We start from the raw sequence: 27916 nt of genomic DNA on the forward strand, positions 1-27916 counted from the left end.
CTCATCTGTAAAATGGAAATGAAGACCGTGAGCCCCAGGTGGGACGACCTGATTACCTTACAGAAGCAGCGTGGGTCGGTGGAAAGAGCCCAGGCTTGGGAGTCAGAAGATGTGGGTTCTAATCCTGACTCCACCACTTACCTGCTGTGTGACTTTGGGCAAGTCACTTGACTTCTCTGTGCCTCAGTTCCCTCATCTGTAAAATGGGGATTAAAACTGTAAGCCCCATGTGGGACAAACTGATTACCCTGTATCTACTCCAGCACTTAGAACAGTGCTTGGTACATAGTACGCCCTTAACAAATACCAATATTATTATTATTACCCCAGTGCTTGTTATATAGTAAGTGTTTGACAAATACCATCGTTATTAGGAATTCTTGCTGATGGATGCTTCAGTACCTTGTAATGCATAGTTATTCTCTTATTTCAGGTTTGCTGATTGCTCAATCAATTGTACTTATTAAGTGCTTACTGTGTGCAGAGCACTGTACTAAGCACTTGGAAGAGTACATTATGAGAAGGTTGGTAGATACGTTCCCTGCCCACAACAAGCTTACACTCTTCAGTCTAGCTCCAATTCACCTTTGTTCATATAAATTCAGTTTTTATTTCCCCAAATCTCAAATCTTTTCAGTTGGTAAGTGACATCTACAAGCATCATGGTCTAGTGGTTACAGCACAGACCTGGCTGTCAGAAGGACCTGGGTTCTAATCCCGGTTCTGCCGCTTGTCAGCTGTGTGAACTTGGCCAAGTCACTTCACTTCTCTGTGCCTCAGTTCCCTCATCTGTAAAGTGGGGATGGAGACCATGAGCCCCATGTGGGACATGGATTGGGTCCCACCTGATTACTTTGCATAATAATGATGGCATTTGTTAAGCGCTTACTATGTGCAAAGCACTGTTCGAAGCGCTGGGGAGATACAAGATGATCAGATTGTCCCACGTGGGGCTCACAATCTTAATCCCCATTTTACGCGATGAGGTAATTGAGGCTCAGAGAAGTTAAATGACTTTCATTAACTCATTCATTCGTATTTATTGAGCATTTACTCTGTGCAGAGCACTGTACTACGCGCTTGGGAAGTACAAGTTGGCAACATATAGAGACGGTCCCTACCCAACAACGGGCCCAAGGTCACACAGCAGATGGAGCCAGGATTAGAACCCATGACCTCTGACTCCCAAGCCCGTGCTCTTTCCACTGAGCCACGCTGCTTTGTATCCAACCCAGTGCTTAGAACGGTGCCTGGCACATAATAATAATAATGATAATAATAATGATCGTATTTGTTAAGTGGTTACTATGTGCAAAGCACTGTTCTAAGCACTGGGGAGGTTACAAGGTGATCAGGTTTCCCCGGGGGGGCGCTCACAGTTTTAATCCCCATTTTCCAGATGAGGTAACTGAGGCACAGAGAAGTTAAGTGACTTGCCCAAAGTCACACAGCTGACAATTGGCGGAGCCGGAATTTGAACCCATGACCTCTGACTCCAAAGCACGGGCTCTTTCCAATGAGCCACGCTGCTTCATTAGAGAACGCTTAACAAATACCATTAAAAACAAAAACAATCTATTTGAAACGTGTAGCTATTGTCATCATCAGAGCTGGAAGGCCCCATTGAGACAATCGTCGATCAATGATAATAATAATAATAATAATGATGATGATGGTACTTGTTAAGGGCTTACTATGTGCCAGGCACTGTTCTAAGCACTGGGGTGGATTCAAGCAAATCGGGTTGGACACAGTCCCTATACCATGTGGGGCTCACAATCTCAATTCCCCATTTTACAGATGAGGTACCTGTGGTCCAGAGAAGTGAAGTGACTTGTCCAAGTTCACGCAGCAGACAAGTGGCAGAGCCGGAATTAGAACCCATCACCCTCTGACTCCCAGGTTTGGGCTTTATCCAGTAATAATAATAATAATGATGATGGCATTTGTTAAGCACTTACTATGTGCAAAGCACTGTTCTAAGCGCTCGGGGGGGGTATACAAGGTGATCAGGCTGTCCCACGGGGGGCTCACAATCTTAATCCCCATATTACAGATGAGGTAACTGAGGCTCAGAGAAGTTAAGTGACTTGCCCAAACTCACACAGCAGACATGTGGCAGAGCCGGGATTCAAACCCATGACCTCTGACTCCCGAGCCCGGGCTCTTTCCACTGAGGCACGCTGCTTCTCTAAGCAGCAGTACACCACGCTGCTGCCCTTTTGCCTTGGAACACAGACTTTACTTTTCAGGAATACAAGAGTCTAAAATTTCCAGGAAAATAATTATTATTATGGTACTTGTTAAGATCTTACTATGGGCCAGGCACGGCTCTAAGAGCTGGGATAGATGCAAGATAATCAGGTTGGATACAGTCCCTGTCCCTCACATGGAGCTCACAATCTTAATCCCCATTTTACAGATGAGGTAACTGAGGTGCAGAGAAGTGAAGGGACTTGCCCAGAGTCACACAGCAGACACGTGGCAGAGCTGGGATTAGAAACCATGTCCTCTGAATTCCAAGTCTGTGATCTTGCCACTAGGCCATGTTGCTTCACAAGATAGTAAAAGCAAGGAATTTCCTTCCTACCCAAAGAAAGATAGGGAAAGTCCTACAAGGTATTCAAAAGGAAGATAATTGTGGTGCTTATTAAGCGTTTACTACACACCAGGCACTGTACTAAGCACTGGGGTGGATACCGTGAAGCAGCATGCCTCAGTGGAAAGAGCACGGGCTTTGGAGTTAGAGGAAATGGGTTCAAATCCTGGCTCTGCCACTTGTCAGCTGTGTGACTTTGGGCAAGTCACTTCACTTCTCTGTGCCTCAGTTACCTCATCTGTAAAATGGGGATTAAGACTGTGAGCCCTCCATGGGACAACCTGATCACCTTGCAACCTCCCCAGCGCTTAGAACAGTGCTTTGCACATAGTAAGCGCTTAATAAGTGCCATCATTATTATACAAGCAAGTCGGGTTGGACGTAGTCCCTGTCCCATGTGGGGTTCACAGTCTCAATCCCCATTTTACAGATGAGGGAACTGAGGCACGGAGAAGTAAAGGTCACACAGCAGACAAGTGGCAGAGCCGGGATTAGAACCCATGATCTCTTAGACTGTGAGCCCACTGTTGGGTAGGGACCGTCTCTATATGTTGCCAACTTGTATTTCCCAAGCGTTTAGTACAGTGCTCTGCACACAGTAAGCGCTCAATAAATACGATTGATTGATTGATCTTCTGACTCCCAGGGCGGAGTTCTACCCACTACACCATGCTGCTTCTCAGCACGGCAACTAAAGTTCGCCAGAATTTCCCACTCAGGCTGGCTTATGTTCTTCCAGAACAAACCCATGCTAGGCTTCTTGTCTTATGCCGTCGAGTCATCATCATCATCAATCGTATTTATTGAGCGCTTACTGTGTGCAGAGCACTGTACTAAGCGCTTGGGAAGTACAAGTTGGCAACATAGAGAGACAGTCCCTACCCAACAGTGGGCTCACAGTCTAAAAGGGGGAGACAGAGAACAAAACCAAACATACTACCAAAATAAAATAAATAGAATAGATATGTGCAAGTAAAATAGAGTAATAAATATGTACAAACATATATACATATATACAGGTGCTGTGGGGAAGGGAAGGAGGTAAGATGGGGGGGATGGAGAGGGGGACGAGGGGGAGAGGAAGGAAGGGGCTCAGTCTGGGAAGGCCTCCTGGAGGAGGTGAGCTTTCAGTAGGGACTTGAAGGGAGGAAGAGAGCTAGCTTGGCGGATGGAGAGGGGTCGTTTCCGACCCATAGCGACACCACGGACACATCTGTCCCAGAACGCCCCGCTTTCTATCTGCAATTCTGGCAGTGGATCCATGGAGTTTTCCTGGTAAAAATCCGGAAGTGGTTTACCATTACCCGCTTCCGCGCAGTAAACTCTTCCCTCGACTCTCTCCTGTGCCGCTGCTGCCCAGCATGGGTGAGTTTTGACTTGTAGCAGATTGTGTTCCACTCACTAGCCACTGCCCAAGCTAGGCATGGAATGGGCAGGCCTCTGCTTGACTCTCCCACCCTCAGCCGAGACTGGTAGAGGACTGGAAACTCTCCAGGTGTGACCCTGAGAAGGGGCGTGCTAAGCTTAGGGGAAGAAAATGTCTTTAGGGTTTCCTGGAACATTCGAGCTGAAATACCAACCTGGAAGTTGGCCACGACGGAAAGTCCTAGGCAACTCAGGAGGCCGAGTACAAGGCCCGCTTTGTTTATCCTGATGATCTGGGAATTCTCGGGATTCAGCGCGTCAACTTGCTTATAGCGCACGTACATAGTGGCCATTCCTGGGAAGACAATCGAAAGCGGCGGTGAGTCTTTGGACAGAGAGCAAATGCCAAGAGAGTTTTGTTTTGTTGTCTGCCTCCCCCTTCTAGACTGTGAGCCCGTTGTTGGGTAGGGACCGCCTCTATATATCATCATCATCATCAATCGTATTTATTGAGCGCTTACTATGTGCAGAGCACTGTACTAAGCGCTTGGGAAGTACAAATAGGCAACATATGGAGACAGTCCCTACCCAACAGTGGGCTCACAGTCTAAAAGGGGGAGACAGAGAACAAAACCAAACATACTAACAAAATAAAACTTCCCAAGTGCTTAGTACAGTGCTCTGCACACAGTAAGTGCTCAATAAATACGATTAAATGAATGAATGAATATTTATTGAGCACTTACTGTGGGCAGAGCACTGTACTAAGCGCTTGGGAGAGGACAATATTCATTCATTCAATCGTATTGATTGAGCACTTACTGTGTGCAGAGCACTGTACTAAGCACTTGGGAAGTACAAATCGGCAACATATACAGATGGTCCCTACCCAACAAGGGACTCACACAGTTGGTAGAGAGGTTCCCTGCCCACAGTGAGTTTACAGTCTAGAGATAGCTAAATCGGTCCAACTGTTAACAAGTAGCAAAGTCAACAAGCAGTTAACAAGAAGTGGCATGGCCTAGGATGTAGAACACAGGGCTGGGAGTTTAGGACCTGGGTTCTAATCCCTGCACTTCACATGCCTGCTGTGTGATCTTGGACGAGCCACTTAACTTCTCCGGGCCTCAGTTACCTTATCTGAAAATGGGGATTAAGCCTTTGAGCCCCAAGTGGGACATGGACTATGTCCAACATTATTAGCTCCAACGCCCAGTAATAATAATTATGGTATTTGTTAAGCGCTTACTATGTGCCATGCACTGTTCTAAGTGCTGGGGTAGATACAAGGTAATCAGGTTGTCCCACGTGGGGCTCACGGTCTTAATCTCCGTTTGACAGATGAGGTAACTGAGGCACAGAGATGTTAAGTGGCTTGCCCAAGGTCACACAGCAGACAAGTGCTTGGCACATATTAAGTACCTAATAAATACCATTAAAAACAAAAAAGCAAACAAAAACAATGAAAATACATTTTGGGCAGGGTACCATGGGGAGTTACTAAGGAAAATCTGCCCTGGTCTTTTGCTTCTGGTGAACAAGTGTTCAGTACAGAGCTTTCCACGGAGGGGCATTCAATAAATACCACTGATCGATTACAGTACATGGTTCGACATGATTCTGGAAGTAGGGATTTTTTTTTCCATTTAAAACAAGCTTTGAGTGCTCAAAACTCCGAGGAAAGGATCTGTATATCTGACTGATCACTGGATGCCTGCGTTTATGTCTCAAATGAGCACCGCATATGGAGGGGCAAAACTGCACGGTTCACTCAATAATCTATTCATTCGATCATATTTATTGAGCACTTACTTTGTGCAGAGCACTTGGGAGAGTACAACATAACAGTAAACAGACACATTCCCTGCCCACAGCAAGCTTACAGTCTAGTCTAAATCCAGTCTAAGTACCCAGGAGAGCACAAGACATTAGAGTTGGTAGATACAATTCCGGCCCTCGGGGAGTTTACAGGCTATTGGAAGGAAGGGAAGTGGATAGAAGATGGGCCTGGGATTCAGAAGGGCCTGGGTTCTAATCCTGACCCCACCAAATGTCTGCTGTCTGATCTCGGCAAGTCACTTCATTTCTCTGAGCCTCAGTTACCTCATCTGTAAATTGGGGATTAAGACTGTGAGTCCCATGTGGAACAAGGGACCGCATCCAACCTGATTTGCTTGTATCCACTCCAGGGCTTAGAACAATCAATCAATCAATCAATCATATTTATTGAGCACTTACTGTGTGCAGAGCACTGTACTAAGCGCTTGGGAAGTACAAGTTGGCAACACAGTCCAGAACAATGCCTGGCATACAGGAAAGAGCTTAAAGAATACCACAATTATTATTATTTTAATAATAATTATTATGATGGTTCCCTCCGCTCTAGGCCTTCCCAGACTGAGCCCCCTTTTTCCTCTCGTCCTCCCCATCCCCTTGCCCTACCTTCTTCCCCTCCCCACAGCACCTGTATATATGTTTGTACAAATTATTCTATTTATTTTACTTGTACATATTTACTATTCTACTTATTTTATTAATGATGTGCATCTAGCTTTATTTCTATTTATTCTGATGACTTGACACCTGTCCACATGTTTTGTTTTGTTGTCTGTCTCCCCGTTCTAGACTGTGAGCCCGTTGTTGGGTAGGGACCATCTCTATATGTTGCCGACTTATACTTCCCAAGCACTTAGTACAGTGCTCTGCACACAGTAAGCGCTCAATAAATACGACAATGAATGAATGGATGAATGAAGTGGGTTGAGCCGATCTGCCGACTTGCCAACCTCGTTGACCTAAATTTTTGTGACACTGGAGGTTGTAGGCGGGTTGGTTCACATTTCATTCATTTATTCAATCGTATTTATTGAGCGCTTACAGTGTGCAGACCACTGTACTGAGGGCTTGAAAAGTACAATTCGGCAACAGATAGAGACAGTCCCTACCCAATAATGGGCTCTGGAAACGTTATTGAGATTCACTTCAGGACATTTCCTTCTGGATGACTTTTTACTCCACTGCAAAGAAGGTAATAATAATAATAACGATAATGATGGCATTTGTTAAGTGATTGCTATGTGCAGATCACTGTTCTAAGCTCTAGGGTAGATACAAGGTGATCAGGTTGTCCCACGTGGGGCTCACAATCCCCATTTTACAGATGAGGGAACTGAGGCACAGAGAAGTTAAGTGACTTGCCCAAAGTCACACAGCTGACAGTTGGCAGAGCCGGCATTAGAAGCCATGACCTCTGACTCCCGGGCTCTTTCCACTGAGCCACGCTGCTTCTCTAAGGTACTTTTACAGGCTCCTCCCACTATGGCTGGGTCAAAAGAAAAGCAGTGTGGCCTACTGGAAAGAGCTCAGGCTCGGAAGTCAGAGGACCTGGGTTCTAATCCTGACTCTGCCACTTGCCTGCTGGGTGACCTAGGACATGTCACTTCACTTCTTTGTGCCTCAGTTCCCTCAGCTGTAAAGCGGGGATTAAGACCATGAGCCCCTTATGGGACGGGGCCTGCGTCCAACCTGATTAGCTGGTATCTATCCCGGTGCTTAGTACAGTGTCTGGCACATGGTAAGTGTTTAACAAATACCATTTAAAAAAAATTCAGATCCCTATTGCTGGTGGATGGTTTTTAGAGGGCTGCAACAACTAGATATTGCTGAGCCTGTTGCTCACGAGGACCATCGGGGCAGGGACACCCCCGCAATCTCTTCCAATTCTGAAGTGAATCTCCCTCCATCATCATCATCATCATCAATCGTATTTATTGAGCGCTTACTGTGTGCAGAGCACTGTACTAAGCGCTTGGGAAGTACAAGTTGGCAACATATAGAGACAGTCCCTACCCAATAGTGGGCTCACAGTCTAAAAGGGGGAGACAGAGAACAAAACCAAACATACTAACAAAATAAAATAAATAGAATAGATATGTACAAGTAAAATAAATAAGTAAATAAATAGAGTAATAAATATGTACAAACATATATACATATATACAGGTGCTGTGGGGAAGGGAAGGAGGTAAGATGCGGGGGATGGAGAGGGGGACGAGGGGGAGAGAAAGGAAGGGGCTCAGTCTTGGAAGGCCTCCTGGAGGAGGTGAGCTCTCAGTAGGGCCTCCAGACTGTTAGCTTACTGTGGACAGGGAATGTGTCTGTTTATTGCTACACTGTCCTCCCCCAAACAATTAGTACAGTGCTTGCAAACAAGTGCTCAATAAATATGATTGACTGAATAGTGCTTGACACATAGTAAGTACTTAACAAATACCATTAGCCAAACACACACACACACACACAAAACACAGGAACTCATCATACTTATGAATAAAGGGGTCACAGCCGGTTTTAATAATATTGATGGTATTTGTTAAGCGCTTACTGTGTGCAAAGCACTGTTCTAAGTGCTGGGGGGGATACAAGATGATCAGGTTGTACCACGTGGGGCTCACAGCCTTAATCCCCATTTTACAGATGAGGTAATTGAGGCCGAGAGAAGTTAAGTGACTTGCCCAAGGTCACACAGCTGACAAGTGGCAGAGCCGGGATTCGAACCCATGACCTCTGACTCCCAAGCCCAGGCTCTTTCCACTGAGCCACGCTGCTTCTCTGCGGTTTTAGAATTACTCGTGGCCTTCTGGCAACCGTTTTGCCCCAAATTTGTTCATTTTTGCAGCATGGTTGCATGAAAAATGCCAACAATGGCCTGTGTAATGGTTTGCTTCAGTCACTCCATGTAATTATTATGGTTCTTGTTAAGTGCTTTTTATGTGTCCAGCACTGTTCTAAGCACTGGAGTGGATACAAGATAATCAGGTCAGACACAGTCCCTGTCCCACAAGGGGGTTACAGTCTTGTATCTGTGATTTATCTGTATCTGTACAGTCTTGTATCTGTAATTTATTTATATAATTAATGTCTGTCTCCTCTAATAATAATAATAATAATAATGTTAAGCGCTTACTATGTGCAGAGCACTGTTCTAAGTGCTGGGGGGGATACAAGGTGATCAAGTTGCCCTATGTGGGGCTCACAGTCTTAATCCCCAATTTGCAGATGAGGTAACTGAGGCTCAGAGAAGTGAATTGACTTGCCCAAGGCCACACAGCAGACATGTGGATGAGTCGGAATTTGAACCCGTGACCTCTGACTCCAAAGCCCATGCTCTTTCCACTGAGCCACGCTGCTTCTCTGTAGACTGTAAGATCATTGTGGGCAGGGAATGTGACTGTTTATTGTTGTAATGTACTCTCCCAAGCACTTAGTACAGTGCCCTGTACACGGTAAGCACTCAATAAATATGATTGATTGACTGATTGATAAACTAGGAATTTTAGAGCATATTCTTTCCTGACAGAGTACCCCAAGAGGGATATCACATATGAAGATTGGGACATTCTACTGAGAGAAACAGCATGGCCTAGGAGAAAGAGCCCAGGCCTGGGAATCAGATGACCTGGGTTTTAATTCCAGTTCTGCCAATTGTCTGTGTGACCTTAAGCAAGTCACTTACCTTCTCCGGATCTCAGTTCCCTCATCTGCAAATGGGGATTCAATACCTGTTCTCCCTCCTCCTTAGACGGTGAGCCAATTTGGGACCTAATTAGCTTGTTTCTACCCTAGTCCTTAGATGAGTACTGGGTACACAGTAAGCACTTAACAAATACCACAATTATAATTATTATGATGATGATGATGATTTTGTTATTTTTATTACATGACTTGGCGAGCTCATCATTTGAAGTGGCACACCATTCATTCATTCAATTGTATTTATTGAGCGCTTACTATATGCAAAGCACTATACTAAGTGCTTGGGAGAGTACAGCACAAAACAGTCACATTCCCTGCCCTCAATAAGCCTACAGTCTAGATGTGGAAATGGGCATTAATATGCATAAATTAATAAATTACAGATATGTACTTATGTCCACCACTAAGAATAAGCTTCCATTAATACCACCGGACTCCCAAACCTTTCCTTAACCACACTGCCTGGATCCCAGAAGCGCTGCACAAAGTAGAATTCGTGCTTTTCCCGATTTAACAATCTTTTGAAGCAAAATGTGACCCCACAATGAACCTGTGCTGGGTTTTGTGAACCACAGGTACAGAACTTTGGTTCCGTTTTCTCTGTGACTGATTCAAACTACCCGTGCAGATGCAGAGCCTCCAACCCACGCGTTCCCCTCATCACTCAATTACAAATCCAATTTCAAATATGATAAATGGGCAGGCATCCTAATGAAATAGGAAGGGTTGCATAACTTCGGAAGGGCCCAGAAAAGGGTTGAGTAACTTTGGAAGGACCCAGAATATTTCTGGCATACGTGTTTACGAGCTTTGAGATTCTCTCTGCAAGGAATGAATATGAATGAATCGTATGCGTTCACTGTGTATAGATCTATAATTCTATTTATCTATTTTGATGATATTGACACAAGTGTACTTGTTTTGTTTTGTTGTCTGTCTCCCCCTTCTAGACTGTGAGCCCATTGTTGGGTAGGGACTGTCTCTGTTGCCGAATTGTACTTTCCAAGCGCTTAGTACAGTGCTCTGCACACAGTAAGCGCTCAATAAATACAATTGAATGAATGAAGGCATCCTAGAAATACTAAGAATTCCTCCAGATTCTAAGCTTGTTGAGGGCAGGGGGGCGGGGAGCGTGTCTCCAAACTCTACTCTCCCAAGCGCTTAGTACAGTGCTCTGCATACCGTAAGTGTTCGATAAATACCACTGATGGATTGCTGATATGCAAAAAGACAGATCGTTTCACCTTACATGGCTGTCATACAAAATGAGCAATAACTTGTAGCCTTGAGAGTGTTGCACCGCCTATTTTTACTTCAGCCAAATGAATCATACTTTTTTGAAACAGCTGTTGAATAAAGGTTATTTACATGGTGCCAACCTCTACCGTTTAAATTCACTACGACTTGGTGGAACAGTCAAGAAAAATGATCACCATTGCCCTCCTAAACTCAAATTATTCATGATAATAATGATGAGGGCATCTGTTAAGTCCTTACTGTGTGTTGAGCACTGTTCTAAGCGCTGGGTTAGATATAACATCATCCCGTTGGACAGTCCCTGTCCCACACGGGGCTTTGCAGACTAAGAGGGAAGACGGGCACTGAATTCCCATTTTACAGATGAGAAAACTGAGGCACAGAGAAGATAAGGCACATGCCCAAAGTCCCACAGCATGCAATTAGAGCTGGGGTTTGAACTCAGATCCTCTGACTCCTAGGCCTGTGTTTTTTCCTCTAGGCCATTCTGTTTCTCTAAAAGTAGTAATGATAATGGCGGTATTTACCAAGCGCTTATTATGTGCCAAGCATTGCGCTAAGTGCTGAGGTTGATGCAAAACAATCAGCTTGGATACAGTTCCTGTCCCTCACAGGGCTCACAGTTCAATCAATCAATAGTATTTATTAAGTGCTTATTATGTGAAGAGCACTGTTCTAAGCGCGAGGGAGAGTACAGTTCAACAGAGAGACGTTCTCTAGGAGGGAAGGATAGCACCGTGAGAAAACAAAAATTTACAAAGATGAATTCCTCAGTGTTCCCCATCCTGCCCATAGTTTGGGGCCAAAATAAAGGGTGAAAATTACTCCGGAGAAAAATTAATAGTAACTACCCGACTGGGGGAAATCAGCTATTTTTAGTGGCTACCATTTTTCGATAATATAAAGCACCACGGCCTAGTGGACAGGGCACTGGCGGGAGTCCGAAGGACCTGGATTCTAATCTTGGCTCTATCATCTGTCTGCTGTGTGACTTTGGTCAAGTTACTTACCTTGTGTGAGTCTCAGTTACCTCATCTGCAAAATGGTGATTAAGCCTGGGAGCCCCACACGGGACATGGACTGTGTCCAACTGATTATCTTGTATATGTCTATCCCAGGACTTAACAGAATGCAAGGCACATAGTAAGCACTTAATACCATAAAAAAAGCATGGCCCAGTGGAAAGGGCACAGGCATGGGGGTCTGGAGACCTAGGTAAAAATCCATCACCTGCTTCATATATGACCTTGGGCAAGTTTCCCAACTGAAAAAATGGGAATGAGATACCTGTTCTCTCTCGCTCTTAGACTGTGAGCTTCATATGGGACCTTCACTGTCTCCGATCTGTTTATTCAATCGTATTTATTGAGCGCTTACTGTGTGAAGAGCACTGTACTAAGTGCTTAACCCTCAGCCCCATGGTACTTTTGAACAAATTTGTAATTTATTTTAATGTCTATTTCCCCTGCTAGACTGTAAGCTCCTTGGGGGCAGGGAACATGTCTACCAGATCTATTATATTGTATTCTCTCAAGTACTTAGTACAGTGCTCTGCACATGATAAATATTAGTCCAATGCTTGGCACAAAGTAAATGCTCACCAAACACCATGTTATTATTGTAATCAATCAATCAATCGTATTTATTGAGCGCTTACTGTGTGCAGAGCACTGTACTAAGCGCTTGGGAAGTACAAGTCGGCAACACATAGAGACAGTCCCTACCCAACAGCGGGCTCACAGTCTAGAAGGGGGAGACAGAGAACAAAACCAAACATACTAACAAAATAAAATAAATACAATAGTTATGTATAAGATAGAGTAATAAATATGTTTAAACAATATGTTATTGTTATTATTATTATTATTGTTATTAATAAACTAGCCAAAGAAGAAAATCTCCCCAGTGCTCTTGGGAAACCAGTGAAGAAATGACTTACCTAAAACAGCAGCAATATTTAACATTGCCCCGAACAGACATTTTTCAGGAGCCACTGTTCCAGTGTCACTGAAAGAGAAACATGCAAACGTAGATTTTGCCCTGAAAATCCAGCCCAAATGTGTTCGAAGGCTGCCTGCCATTGGGTATTACTTGGCAAAGAAAGGAAAGGAGGTCAGTTGGGATCCTATTCCCTTTGCTCCCATTTAGAAAACAATCCACTTGGCACGATTCCCCCGTTGCCCTTGTTTTAAAAGAGCCCGATGTTTTGATCGGAATGTTCGAGCCAGGCGCTGTGTTCTGATTAATTTGGGTCGAGATGAAGATGGTATTTCTTGTTAAATCCTTACCTCATGTGACCCAGGGCAGAGTTAGAGCCCTTCCCGGGCCCCAGCCAAGCTCCGCTCCCCTCAGAAACCCAGCTTGGGGGCTGGAGTGGAGGCCTATTAGCCACTCTTTCCCTGGCAAAGGCCCATTTGGGATGAAATCTTTTGATCTGGCCCCCGGTCCCCACCCGGGGCTGTTTGGGAAGCGGCGTGGAATAGCAGACAGTCAGAAGGTCATGGTCACTTGTCTGTTGTGTGACACTGGGCAACTCACTTCACTTCTCTGGTCCTCAGTTACTTCATCTGGAAAATGGGGATGAAGACAGTGAGCCCCACGCAGGGCAGGGACTGTGTCCAATCCGATTTGCTTGTATCCACCCTAGTGCTTAGTACAGTGCCCGGCACCTAGTAAGCGCTAAACGAATACCATAATAATAATCATTATTATTCTTACTGGCCCAACCAGGACTAAGTCCCAAGGTCGGGCCGGCTCAGCTCTGAGGGGGCTTCACTTCTCTAGACTGTAGGCTCATTGTGGGCAGGGAATGTGTCTGTTTATTCATCCATTCATTCATTCAATCGTATTTATTGAGTGCTTACTGTGTGCAGAGCACTGTACTAAGCGCTTGGGAAGTACAAGTCGGCAACATCCAGAGATGGTCCCTACCCAACGGGCTCACAGTCTTGAAGGGGGAGACAGACAACAAGACAAAACATGTGGATGGGTATCAAAGCCATCAGAATAAATAGAATTATAGCTATATGCACATCATTAATAAAATAGAGTAGAAAATATGTGCAAGTAGAGTAATAAATATGTACAAATATATACAAGTGCTGTTTATTGTTATAGTGTACTCTGCTAAGCACTTAGTATAGTGATTTGCACACAATAAGCCCTTAATAAATATGACTCATTCATTCATTCATTCATTCATTCAATCGTATTTATTGAGCGCTTACTGTGTGCAGAGCACTGTACTAAGCGCTTGGGAAGTACAAGTTGGCAACATTCAATTGTATTTATTGAGCGCTTACTATGTGCAAGGCACTGTACTAAGTGCTTGAGAGAGTATGAATGACTTCCTGAGAGCTGTGCAATAGTCATTATCTCTGAGGGCTCCTGGGTTTTTCAGTCCCTCGGTGACAACCGTGCACTGCGGGTGGTCTTCCAGCGTGACAGTGTTGCAGTTCCTCAGTTGGTGTGGTGCAGGACTTGAGCAGCCTAAAATGGCAGGGGTGTGGGGAAGGCCCCAGATTAGGCCTGGCCTCAGTTTACCTGGGTTTTTTTCCCCCGACTGGTCTTCGACCTAAGCCCGAGGCGAGCTTTAGTCTCCCATTTTGGATCTCCTTTGGCTCCCGGCAAAAAAAGGTGGCTCTGAAGCCATTCACATCTTTGCAGCCGCCGGGCACGTTCCCATACGTCTGTCCCCTCCCGCCCCTCACCCCAGGCTACAAACCCAGCAGTGGACAGGGGTCACCAAGCCCAGTCTCCCTTCATTCATCCAATTGTATTTATTGAGCACTTACTGTGTGCAAAGCACGGGAGAGTACAATATGGCAAAAAAACAGACATTCCCTGCCGACAGTGAGCTCCCTGGGTCCAGGTGTGGCTCGGCTGGAGGTTGGGATGGACCCAGGCCCAGGATTCTGCGGGCTTGGGCTCAGGCTGAGTCAAAACCAGGTCTCTAGTTAATCAATCAGTCAGTGGCACCTATTAATAATAATAATGATGGCATTTATTAAGTGCTTACTATGTGCAAAGACTGTTCTAAGCACTGGGGGGGATACAAGGTGATTATGCTGCCCCATGTGGGGCTTACAGTCTTAATCCCCATTTTACAGATGAGGTAATTGAGGCTCAGAGAAGTTAAGTGACTTGCCCAAGTCACACAGCAGACACTGTGGGGGAGCCAGGATTAGAACCCATGACCTCTGACTCCCAAGCCCGTGCTCTTTCCACTGAGCCACTCTGCTTCTCTTAAGCGCTATGTGCAGAGCACTGTACTAAGTGCTACATCCTCTCAAAAAAGCCTTCCCTGACTAAGCCCTCTTTTCCTCTTCTCCCACTCCCTTCCTTGTCGCCCTGACCGGCTCCCTTTATTCATCCCCCCTTCCAGCCCCACCAGCAGTTATGTACATATCTGTGATTTATTTATTTCTATTAATGCCTGTCTCCCGCTCCGGACTGCAAGCTTGTTGTGGGCATGGAATGTATGTGTTTATTGTTATAGCGTACTCTCCCAAGCGCTTAGTTCAGTGCTCGGCACACAGTGAGCACTCAGCATGGTTCAGTGGCTAGAGCAGGGGCCTGGGAATCAGAAGGTCCTGGGTTCTAATCCCGGCTCCACCACTGGCCTGCTGTGTGACCTTGGGCAAGTCACTTAACTTCTCTGTGCCTCAGTTACCTCATCTGTTAAAAATGGGGATTAAGACTGTGAGCCCAATGTGGGACAGGGTCTGTGTCCAACCTGATTAACTTGTATCTATCCCAGCACTTAGAGTAGTGCTTGGCACATAGTAAGCACTTAATGAATACCAGAATTATTATTAAGCGCTTAGTACAGCTCTCTGCACACAGTAAATGCTCAATACAATTGAATGAATGAATTGGGAGCGTACAACACAGAAGAATTAGCAGGACCCATAACCAGCTTACAGTCTAGAAGGGCAGACGGACATTAATCGGAATAGAGTTTTAGCATTTGCATCCCCCCCCAGCGCTTAGAACAGTGCTTTGCACATAGTAAGCGCTTAACAAATACCATCATTATTATTACTATTATAATTATTTGCAGGGCTTCTCAGATTTCCATCGACAAATCCCACGATCCAATGGGCCTTCCTACTTATGTTTCTCAGCAAAGCCCGCTTCACCTGAGGCGTCGGATTTAGTCTTCGGGTTGGCTAAATTTAGAGCTGAAAGTGCTCGGGTGAAAAGTGAGACTGGTCCCAGGGACAACCTGATCTCAAGATCCTCAGTTGGGAGGAATTAAGAAAGCCAGGGGCCGAGAAAGAGGCCGGATGCCACTGTAGAAGGGCAGACGACAACCTACTGGGGGTGATTGATGATGATGATGATGATGGGGGACGGGAGGCGGGGGGGTTGAAGGCAGGTGGGCCTGCAGAGATTCCCTCCGGCTCTGCGATTCAAACAGTGTCCAAACATCGATGATGGTGGCTGGAGACAGGAGGGAGGGATCAATGTTATGTGGCTTTGTAAAACCTGACTCGAAGGCTGGCGTGGCAAAAACCGTAGTGAAACCAGAGGAATGGAAACTTTCAGTAATGAGGCCAAGGCAAAAAATACAGCACAAAAGTACGGGTCCCTCTCACGGTCCTATGGGCTGACCGATTCCAATTTAGGGAAGGGAAGTTTTCCCATCTTTAGGAGTTGCTTGGAAAGTCGGCACTTAGGACGGCACATAATAAGCACTTAACAAATTCCATAATTATTAATATTAAAGCCATACCTTTTCTTAGGTTGGACGGAATCAATCAATCAATAGTATTTATTGAGCTCTTATAATAATAATTAATTATGGTATTTGTTAAGCACTTACTATGCGCCAGGCACTGTACTAAGAGCTGGGGTGGATACAAGCAAATCAGGTTGGACACAGTCCATATCCCACATGGGGCTCACATTTATGGTGCGCAGGGCACTGTACTAAGTGCTTGGGAGAGTGCAATGCAGGAGAGTTGGTAACTACATTCCCTGCCCACAATGAGCTGACAGTCTAGAGGGACTCTAAGGAAGTTAATCATTTGGGAACTGAATTAATTAGAGACCCATTGACTTAGCTAGACATTGTTCCGGGAGCAAATTTTATGAATTGTGCCTCCACGTCCTGTCTTCAGGTGGGAGGAAGAAGGCAAGGAGAGAGAGAGTAGTGAAGTGAATAGCACCAAGGTCTCCTGACTACCTTATGGTTTGGGGTTTTAAATGCCACTCATTCATTCAATCATATTTATGGAGCGCTTACTAAGTGCAGAGCACTGTACTAAGCACTTGGAAAGTACAATTCGGCAACAGAGACAATCCCTGCCCACAATGGGCTCACAGTCTAGAAGGGAGGTGACAGACCTCAAAACAAGTAAACAGGCATCAATAGCATCAATACAAATAAACAGAATTATAAATATATACACATCAAAACAAGTAAACAGGCATTGATATAAATAAATAGAGTTATAGATATGTACATATATACACTGGTGCTGTGGGGTGGGGGGGGTAGAGAAAAGGAGCAAGTTGAGGTGATGGGAGTGGAGGGGAAGCTGAGGAAACGGGGGGCTTAGTTTGGGAAGGCCTCCTGGAGGAGGTGAGCCTTGAAGCAGCATGGCTCCATGGAAAGAGCATGGGCTCTGGAGTCAGGGGTCATGGGTTCAAATCCCAGCTCCGCCAATTGCCAGCTGTGTGACTTTGGGCAAGTCACTTCACTTCTCTGCCTCAGTTACCTCATCTGTAAAATGGGGATTAAGACTATGAGCCCCCCGTGGGACAACCTGATCACCTTGTAACCTCCCCAATGCTTAGAACAGTGCTTTGCACATAGGAAGTGCTTAATAAATGCCATTATTATTATTATTATTATTATTATTATTCAGTAGGGCTTTGAAATGTCCCCATCTGCCCCCATTAGTTTATATTAATATCTGTCTCCTCCTCTAGACTGAAAGCTCCTTGTGGGAAGTGCTTAGTACAGTACTCTGCACATAGTAAGCCTCCTTGCCTTCTCAATAAATACCACAGATTTTGTTTTGATGTGTACAGATCTGTAATTCTATTTCATTTATATTATGCCTGTTTACTTGTTTTGATGTCTGTCTTCCCCCTTCTAGAATGTAAGCCCAGTGTGGGCAGGGACTGTCTGTCTTTATTGCTGAATTGTACCTTCCAAGCACTTAGTACAGTGCTGTGCACACAGTAAGCGCTCAATAAATACAATTGAATGAATGAATGAGTGAATGAGCTGTGGAATGAGGCCTACACATGCTCTAAAAGCCAGAACAATTGGAGAGAAGGTAGCCTTCTTCTTTCTCCTTGTGGATTTTTTTTATGGCATTTGCCAAGCGCTGACTATCTGTCAAACACTGTTCTAATCCTTGGGATAGGTTCAAGTTAATTACACTGGGCAAAGTCCCTGTCCCACATGGGGCTCGCAGTTTAGGGAGGAGGGGGAACAAGGCATTTAATCCTTTTAATTTTTTTAAATTTAATTTAATTTAATTTTATAGTCGTCCCTAGATGAGTTGTCTCGCTCATCCTGTTTTCATTTCGCCGCTAAAAGGAATGATCCCAGGCCATGCCCGGATCCTAGAGTCGTTACAGGGATGGTGGGAATCCGGAGAAATCTATTATTTATATTAACGTCTGTCTCCCCCTCTAGACTGTGAGCTCCTTGTGGGCAGGGAATGTGTCTACCAACTCTGCACACAGGAAGCGCTCGATAATATAATGATATATAATACAATAATGATATTATGGTACTTGCTAAGTGCTTACTATGTGCCAAGCACTGTTCTAAGCACTGGGGTAGATACAGGTTCATTCATTCAATCGTATTTATTGAGCGCTTACTGTGAGCAGAGCACTGAACTAAGTGCTTGGAAAGTACAATTTTGCAACAGAGACAATTCCTACCCAAAAACAGGCTCACAATCTAGAAGGGGGAGACAGACAACAAAACAAAACAAATAGACAGGCATTAATCGCCAATCAGTAGCTAATCAGGCGGGACACAGTTCCTGTCCCGCAAGGGGCTCACACTCTTAACCCCCATTTTACCGATGAGGTAACTGAGGCCCAGAGAACTTAAGTGACTTGCCTCAGGTCACACAGCAGACATGTGGCGGAGCCAGGATTAGAATCCAGATCCTTCTGACTCCCAAGGTCATGCTCTATCCACTAAGCCATGCTGCTCGATAAATACCAGGGACCGACTGATTCATTTCATTCATTCATTCATTCATTCAATCGTATTTACTGAGCACTTACTGTGTGCAGAGCACTGTACTAAGCGCTTGGGAAGTACAAGTTGGCAACATATAGAGACAGTCCCTATCCAACAACGGGCTCACAGTCTAGATGGGGGAGACAGACAACAAAAACAAAATATGTGGACAGGTGTCAAGTCATCAGAATAAATAGAAATAAAGCTAGATGCAGATCATTAACAAAATAAATAGAATAGTAAATATGTACAAGTAAAATAAATAGAGAAATTTGTACAAACATATATACAGGTGCTGTGGGGAGGGGAAGGAGGTAGGGCCGTGGGAGGGATTGATTGATCTAAGCACTTAATAAACCTGGTTTACAACCTGCTTAGCAAAACATATATATGATGGTATTTGCTAAGCGCTTACTATGTGCCACGCACCGTTTTAAGCGCTGGGGTAGATAGAAGATGATCAGGTTGTCCCATATGGGGCTCACAGTCTTAACCCCCATTTTACAGATGCAGTAACTGAGGCACAGAGAAGTTAAATGACTTGCCCAAAGTCACACAGCTGACCAGTGGCAGACCGGGATTAACCGAGTTACTAGCTGCCACGATGTAAGGGACCAAAAAGAACATTTTTTTTTCTCAGTTCCCTCAGCTATAAATAACTTGGAGTCTGTTCCGCGGATTCTACCTAGTGCTCAAAGAGCCCAGTTGGCTTCCTTCGCTCTGACCTACCGGTGAGCAGAAAAGAAAATTGGCACAAAATCAAAAGTCAGATGGTTCAGTAGAGGAAGGAAAAGTACTGGGAGGAAGTGAATGAGAGCAGCTGAGGGTGTGGGGCGGGGGCGGGAGGCAGGAACAATGCAAAAATGTCAGAGAAGGGAAAATCAAGTAAGAGAAAAAAATTATCTTTTTTTTTTCAAGCTAGAGAATAAAGCTGGAAGACCGTTTAAGAAGAAGGTAGTTGGGTTCTCAGCAGAGGAAGAGAGCACATTTAAAGAAAGACAGTTTTTTCAGGCAAGGGTCACTCAATCCATCAGCTATATTTATTGAGCGCCTAGTGTATGCAGGGCAGAAGCAGCATGGCTCAGTGGAAAGATCCCAGGCTTGGGAGTCAGAGGTCATAGGTTCAAATCCCTGCTCTGCCACTTGTCAGGTGGGTGACGCTGGGAAAGTCACTTAACTTCTCTGTGCCTCAGTTACCTCACCTGTAAAATGGGGATGAAGATTGTGAGCCCCACATGGGACAACCTGATCACCTTGTATCCTCCCCAGTGCTTAGAACAGTGCTTTGCACATAGTAAGCGCTTAACAAATTCCATCATTAATTAAGTACTTGGGAGAGTACAACACCACAATATAACAGACACATTCCCTGTCCACAGTGAATCTACAGAGTCACTGGAAAGGGGCAAATGAAGTCACTCTGTGGCACATTACCTTGGAGTGTGCTTGGTAATGAACCCCTTTGCAATTGCTTGCACCGGGACACTAATAATAATAAAAATACTTATGGTATTTGTTAAGTGCTTACTCTGTGACAGACACTGTACTAAGCACTGGGGTGGATACAAACAAATTGGGTTGGACACTACGGAGTTCATTTCGAATAGACCAGTACCTACTGCTCCTACGCGGATCGGCCATGGTCGTTGCCTTCCCTTTCATATGATAGAACCAGTCTGACCACTGGGAATCCAGTGACTGCTGAGACAAGCCTCCTGTTCCCCCGAGCCCCCCTATCCCTTGCCCCTAATGACCTGACACCGACTTGACTGAGAAAATTGACACTATCAGGCATGATCTCCCTAAAATCTCCCTTGCCCCTTCCCAGTCCCTTCCTCTTCCTGCCCTTTCTTCAACTCTCTCATCTTTCCCAGCAGTATCTCTAGAGATCTCCTGCCTCCTCTCAAAATCCACCCCCTCCAGCTGTGCATCTGACCCCATTGTTTTGCAACTTATCAAAACACTTGCCCCTCATTCTTTCCTCCCTGTCACCTTCAACTGTCTGCTCTCCATGATGCTTTCGAACCACATCTCCCCTATCTTAAAAACCCCCTCCCTTGACCCCATGGCTCCCTCCAGTTATCACCTCATCTCCCTTCTACCTTTCCTCTCCAAACTCCTTGGGCAAGTTCTCTACACCTGCTACCTCAAGTTCTGAGGTACCTCTCTTCTGATTCTCCCCTTGACCCCCTACAATCCGGCTACCTTCCGCTTTGCTCCACAGAAACCGCCCCCTCAAAGGTCATCAATGATCTCCTTCTTGCTAAATCCAACGGCCTCTACTCCATCCTAATCCTCCTTGACCTCTCAGCTGCCTTCGGCCCTGTTGACCACCCCCTTTCTCTTGAAAACATTATTCACTGACACTGTCCTCTCCTGATTCTCCTCCTATCTCTCTGACCGCTCATTCTCAGTCTCTTTCATGGCCTCTGCCTTCCACCCCCTAACTGTGGGGGCCCCTCAAGGGCCAGTTATGGTTCCCCTTCTATTCTCCATCTACACCCACTCCCTTGGAGAACTCATTCACTCCCATGGCTTCAACTGCCACCTCTATGGGGATGATTCCTAAATCTTCATCTCCAGCCCTGATCTCTCTACTTCTCTGCAATCATATTGCCTCCTGCCTTCAGGATATCTCTACTTGGTTGTCCTCCCGTCATCTCAGACTTAACATGTCTAAAATAGAACTCCTTATCTTCCCAAACAAATCCTGTCCTCCTTTTGATTTTCCCATCACTGCAGATGGCACCACCATCCTTCCTGTCTCACAAGCGCATACCCTTTGTGTTACCGTTGACTCATCTCTCTCATTCAACCCACAGATTCAATCCATCACTAAATCCTCTCAGTTCGACCTTTACAACATCACTAAAATCTGGCCTTTCCTCTCCAACCAAACTGCTACCATGTAAATCCAATACCTTATCCTATTTTACCTTGATTACTCTATCAGCCTCCTTGCTGACCCCACCCCAGTCCCTACTTTGCTCCACTGCCCGGATCACTTTTCTACAGAAATGTTCAGGCAATGTTTCTCCATTCCTCAAGAACCTCCAATGGTTGCCCATTCACCTTTGAATCCAACAGAAACTCTTCAAAATTGTCTGAAAAGCACTCAATCCCCTTGCCCCCTCCTACTCACTTTGCTACTCTCCTACGACAACCCAGCCCACATACTTTGTTCCCCTAATGTTACCCTTCTCGCTATACCTCGATGATCTCGTCTACCTCGCTGCTGACCTCTCGCCCACATCTTGCCTCTGGCCTGGAAAGCCCTCCCTCTTCATCTCCGAGAGGCAATTACTCTCCTCCCGTTGAAAGCCTTATTGAAGGCCCATCTCCAAGAGGCCTTCGCTGACTAATTCTTCCCTTCGTCTTCCCTCACTCCCTTCTGCGTTGCCCTGACTTGCTCCCTTTATTCATCACCCCTCCCAGCCCCACAGCACTTTCATTCATTCGTTCAATCGTATTTACTGAGCACTTATTAAGCACTGTACTAAGTGCTTGGAAAGTACAACTCAGCCATAAAGAGAGACAATCCGTGCCCACACCGGGTTTACAGTCTAGAAGGGGGGAGATAGACATCAAAACAAGTAAAAAAGCATCAATAGCATCAATATTAATAAACAGAATTATAGATAGAGACACATCAAAACAAGTAAACAAGAATTAATTTAAATAGAATTATAGGTATGCAGCGCTTAGTACAGTGCCTGACACATAGTAAGCGCTTAACAAATGCTATCATTATTACATATACACAAGTGCTGTAGGGTGGAGGTGGGGTAGAGCCAAGGGAGTAAGTCAGGGTGATGGGGAAAGGAGGGGCAGCTGAGGAAAAGGGGGGCTCAGTCTGGGAAGGCCTCTTGGAGGAGGTGAGCCTTCAGCAGGGCTTTGAAGGGGGGAAGTGTGATTGGCAGATTTGAGGAGAGAGGGCATTCCAGGTCAGAGGTAGGGCATTATTCATTAAATCGTATTTATTCAGCGCTTACTGTGTGCAGAGCACTGTACTAAGCGCTTGGGGAGTACAAGTTGGACATGGGCCAGGGGCTGACGGAGGGACAGGCGAGAACAAGGCCCAGTGAGAAGGTTGGCACCACAGGAGTGGAGGGTGCGGGCTGGGCTGTACAAGGAGAGAAGGGAGGTGAGGTAGGAGGGGCCAAGGTGATGGAGGGCTTTGAAGCCAATTGTGACGAGTTTTTGCTTCATGCGAAGGTTGACAGGCAAGCACCGAAGATTTTTGAGGAGAGGGATGACAGGCCCAGAATGTTTCTGTAGAAAGATAATCCAGCATCAGAGTGAAGTATGGACTGAATGGGGGGAGAGACAGGAGGATGGGAGATCAGAAAGGAGGCTGATGCAGTAATTCAGTCGAGATAGGATGAGAGACTGTTCTAATGTGGTAGTGGTTTGGATGGGGAGGAAAGGGAGGATCTTGGCGATGTTGTGAAGTGAGACTGGCAGGTTTTGGTGACGGACTGGATGTGTGGGGTGAATTAGAGAGCAGAGTCAAGGATGACGCCAAGGATGCGGGCTTGTGAGACGGGAAGGATGGCTCAGTGGAAAGAGCACGGGCTTTGGAGTCAGAGGTCATGGGTTCAAATCCCGGCTCCGCCAATTGTCAGCTGTGTGACTTTGGGCAAGTCACTTAACTTCTCTGGGCCTCAGTTACCTCATCCGTCAAATGGGGTTGAAGACTGTGAACGCCCCGTGGGACAACCTGATCACCTTGTAACCTCCCCTGTGCTCAGAACAGTGCTTTGCACATAGTAAGCGCTTAATAAGTGTCATCATTATTATTATTAAAGTCAGGGAGAGGACACATATATTTATCTGTAAGTTATTTACTTATATTAATGTCTGTCTCCCCCTCTAGACTGTAAGCTCGTTGTGGGCAGGAATCTGTCTGTTATATTGTTGTATTGTACTCTCCCAAATGTAGAGTGCTCGGCACACAGTAAGCACTCAATAAATACAATCGACTGATCGACTGGCCACAATTGTTGGAGTCAATGGCGTTGATGTTTGTGACAATGCTAATAGTATTCATTAAGTACTTACTATGTGCCAGGCACTGTACTAAGCACTGAGGTAGGAACAAAATAATAGAGATGGACACAGTCCCTATACCACATGGGGCTTACAGTCTTAATACCTATTTTACAGATGGGTAAACTGAGGCACAGAGAAGTTGAGTGACTTGACCAAGGTCACACAGGAGAGAAGTGGCAGAGTCAGAACTAGAACCTAGGTCTTCTAACTCCCAGGCGAATGCTCTTTCCACGAGGCCACACTGCTTCCCCAACAAATTTTGGTAATGGATGTCCTCTCCTTTACAGGGAAAGGATTGCTACACCTCAACAGTAGGAGTAGAGAAACAGTATGACCTGGTGGATAGAACATGGGCTGGGGACTCAGAAGGACCTGGATTCTAATCCCGGTTCTGCTGTGTGACCTTGGGCAACTCACTTCATTTCTCTGCGCCTCAGTGACCTCATCTGTAAAATGGGTATCAAGATGGTGAGCCCCATGAGGGACGTGGACTTTGTCCAACCTGATTAGCGTGTATTTACCCCAGCTCAGTATACTCACTATACTCAGTATACTCACTATACTCAGTATAGTGCCTAGAACATAGTAAGCACTTACTAACACCACAAAAAAAACCAAACAGCACATACACACACAAAAACCAGGAGGCAGAGCAGAAAGAAACGATTCCCCTTGTCACTTCCTGGTTTCTCCAGAAATGCAGTAAATTTTGGGGCCATCTTCATGGCTACTGAAATACCTCAAAGCTCCTTAGATCGATACTAACCAATCAATCAATCGTATTTATTGAGCACTTACTGTGTGCTAAGCGCTTGGGAAGTACAAGTTGGTAACATATAGAGACAGTCCCTACCCAACAGTGGGCTCACAGTCTAAAAGGGGGAGACAGAGAACAAAACCAAATATACTAACAAAATAAAATAAATAGAATAGATATGTACAAGTAAAATAAATAAATAAATAGATAATAAATATGTACAAACATATATACATATATACAGGTGCTGTGGGGAAGGGAAGGAGGTAAGATGAGGGGGATGGAGAGGGGGATGAGGGGACTACTGCTTACTACTACCCTGCTGAGTTTCTTCCACTTCCTGCTGCCCCGCCGACTCTACAGAGTTCAGTCATCTTGGCTGGGCGGCTTGAATTCATTTTGTGGACTCGGTGTGAAAACCAAGGAAATGGAATTCAAAAGAAAGTCACGCGAGAAGATATATTCAATTTATCAGGAGCAGAGCAGGGTTGACTTGGTGGAAAGAACATGGGGCTGTGAGTCAGGACCTGGGTTCTAACCCCAGGCTGGCCACTTGCCTGCTTGGGTGACCTTGGGCAAATCAGTTAATTTCTCTGGGTCTCCGTTTCCACATCTGTAAAATGGGGAAGAAATACCTGTTCTTCGGCCTACTTAGGCTGTGTGCCGCAGGCGGGACAGGAAATGCATCCAAACTGAATATCTTATACCTAACCAGAGCTTAGTAAAGTGCTTGGCACATAGATCACACTTATAAAATGTCATTATTATTATTACCATAAAATTATGTTTCGTGGGTGTTTGATCTAAATCCGTTAGAGACTAGAATTGCCCTCATTTCTGTGCTCGCATAAATCAGATCAAAACATTGAGCATACTTCGGGTTTTTCCATTTTATGGGCTAATCAGAAAGAGAAGCAGCATGGCGTAATGGGTAGAGCACGCCTGGGAGCCAGAAGGTAATGGGTTCTAAACCCGGCTCTGCTGTGTGACCTTGGACAAATCACTTCATTTCTCTGTGCCTCAGTTACCTCATCTGCAAAATGGGGATGAAGGCTGTGAGCCCCAAGTAGGACTTGGGCTGTGTCCAACCTGATTATAATAATAATAATAATGGCATTTATTAAGTGCTTACTATATGCAAAGCACTGTTCTAAGCGCTGGGGAGGTTCAAGGTGATCAGGTTGTCCCACGGGGGGCTCACAGTCTTAATCCCCATTTTACAGATGAGGTAACTGAGGCCCAGGGAAGTGAAGTGACTTGCCCAAAGTCACACAGCTAACAATTGGCGGAGCCGGGATTTGAACCCATGACCCCTGACTCCAAAGCCCGTGCTCTTTCCACTGAGCCACGCTGCTTATCTTGCCTGGCACACAGTAAGCACTTAACAAATACCACAGTAATAATAACAATAATGAAGGCTGGAAATCTGGTGGGTCAACTCTGAGGAGTATGTTTATTTTTTATTCATCCATTCAATCAAATTTACTGAGCGATTACTGTGTGCAGAGCACTGGGGATAATAATAAATAATAAATAATGATGGCATTTATTAAGTGCTTACTATATGCAAAGCACTGTTCTAAGCGCTGGGGAGGTTACAAGGTGATCAGGTTGTCCCACGGGGGGCTCACAGTCTTAATCCTCATTTTACAGATGAGGTAACTGAGGCCCAGGGAAGTTGTGACTTACCCAAAGTCACACAGCTGACAATTGGCGGAGCTGGGATTTGAACCCATGACCCCTGACTCCAAAGCCCGTGCTCTTTCCACTTAGCCATGCTGCTTATCTTGCCTGGCACACAGTAAGCACTTAACAAATACCATAATAATAATAATAATAATGAAGGCTGGAAATCTGGTGGGTCAACTCTAAGGAGTACGTTCATTTTTTATTCATCCATTCAATTTACTGAGCGCTTACTGTGTGCAGAGCACTGGGGATGACTCACCTGATGTAGGGCAATGCAGGGTCAACGTGGTGCAGCGTGATGGCCGTAATGTAGGAAAAGATGAAAGCGGAGGCTGTCCAAATCACCAGGGCTGAAGGGAGGAAACTGAGGCCTTGCTGGAACCACCACATCGCAATCAATCTCGCTTCTGAAGGAGAACGCAAAATAGATATGACCGAATGAATGAGCGGTGGATCCCTGAAACGGCGTTGTCGGAATTTAGCGGGGAGAGCAGGAGAGCAGGATGGGACCGTTCGCAGCTTTTTCCTAACTTACACAATATATTCAGAGTAATTTTCCCCCAGAATTCCTGCTCCACAGAGACGACCCCTGAATATCGACTGAAAATTCAGAAGTCGGGGCCCTTTCCCATCCTGTATCTGCCAGCCCCCACAGACAACAGAGTAGAGCATTTACAGAGATACTCATTAGCGTCCTCCCAAGGGTTTAGTACAGTGTTCCCCACACAGTAAGAACTCATCCAGTGATGGATTGATCGCCCTGGGATTAGCTGAAGTGATTTACGTGACCAGAAGTGGGCTTAAATCTGAGGCGGTGGGTTTTGGCAAAATTTTGGAGGGCGTGAGGTGCTGTGGAGAAGAGAAAGGAAGAGGGCATTCCAGGAGTGGGGGCACTGGGCCTCGTTCTCGCCCGTCCCGTCGTCGACCCCTGGCCCACGTCCTACCTCTGGCCTGGAATGCCCTCCCTCCTCACATCTGCCAAACTAGCTCTCTTCCCCTCTTCAAAGCCCTACTGAGAGCTCACCTCCTCCAGGAGGCCTTCCCAGACTGAGCTCCCCCCTTATCCTCTGCTCCACCTCCCCTCCCCATCGCCCCCCACTCCCTCCCTCTGCCGTACCCTCTTCCCCTCCCCATAGCACTTGTGTATATTTGTACATATTGATTACTCTATTTTATTAATGATGTGTGTTGTCCACTAGCGGACTTGACATGACTGACTCCATTTTGTGTATGCTGACAGTAACACTCCATTTTGTGCAGGCCGTGAGAACAACTTCTTTTTTTGTATTTTATGCAAGGCTCAGCAACAGATGTCTTCAAGGCCAGTAACACCTATCTAGGCAAGGCCATAGGGCAGATAACAACAACCGGCACAAGGCAGTGAAAACAGAGAATAATTAGAATTTATAGCATCCTGTTGGTCCTAATTGGATTCCTGAAA

At 45.5% G+C, this 27916-nt stretch overlaps 1 protein-coding gene and 1 non-coding gene across 4 annotated transcripts in view; both read right to left on the minus strand.

Moving 5' to 3' along the window:
* DRAM2 (DNA damage regulated autophagy modulator 2) overlaps window positions 1–27916 on the minus strand; it is a 54351-nt gene that overhangs the window by 14871 nt on the left and 11564 nt on the right. For 2 of the 3 annotated variants that reach the window (XM_038749009.1, XM_038749008.1), the window contains exons 2-4: window positions 26735–26882; window positions 12696–12763; window positions 4180–4319 (exon numbers count right to left, since the gene is read on the minus strand). In XM_038749009.1, the coding sequence (XP_038604937.1) occupies window positions 4180–4319; window positions 12696–12763; window positions 26735–26865 (339 nt within the window). In that variant the 5' untranslated portion in view covers window positions 26866–26882. Of the gene's footprint in view, window positions 1–4179; window positions 4320–12695; window positions 12764–26734; window positions 26883–27916 lie in introns of those variants that run through there. The other variant, XM_038749010.1, reaches the window with a different exon arrangement.
* LOC119931219 lies at window positions 3975–4112 on the minus strand. The gene has a single exon (XR_005452074.1). It is a non-coding gene; the product is annotated as a small nucleolar RNA SNORA7 (small nucleolar RNA).

This window comes from Tachyglossus aculeatus, chromosome 7 (assembly GCF_015852505.1).
Source record: "Tachyglossus aculeatus isolate mTacAcu1 chromosome 7, mTacAcu1.pri, whole genome shotgun sequence".
NCBI lineage: Eukaryota > Metazoa > Chordata > Mammalia > Monotremata > Tachyglossidae > Tachyglossus > Tachyglossus aculeatus.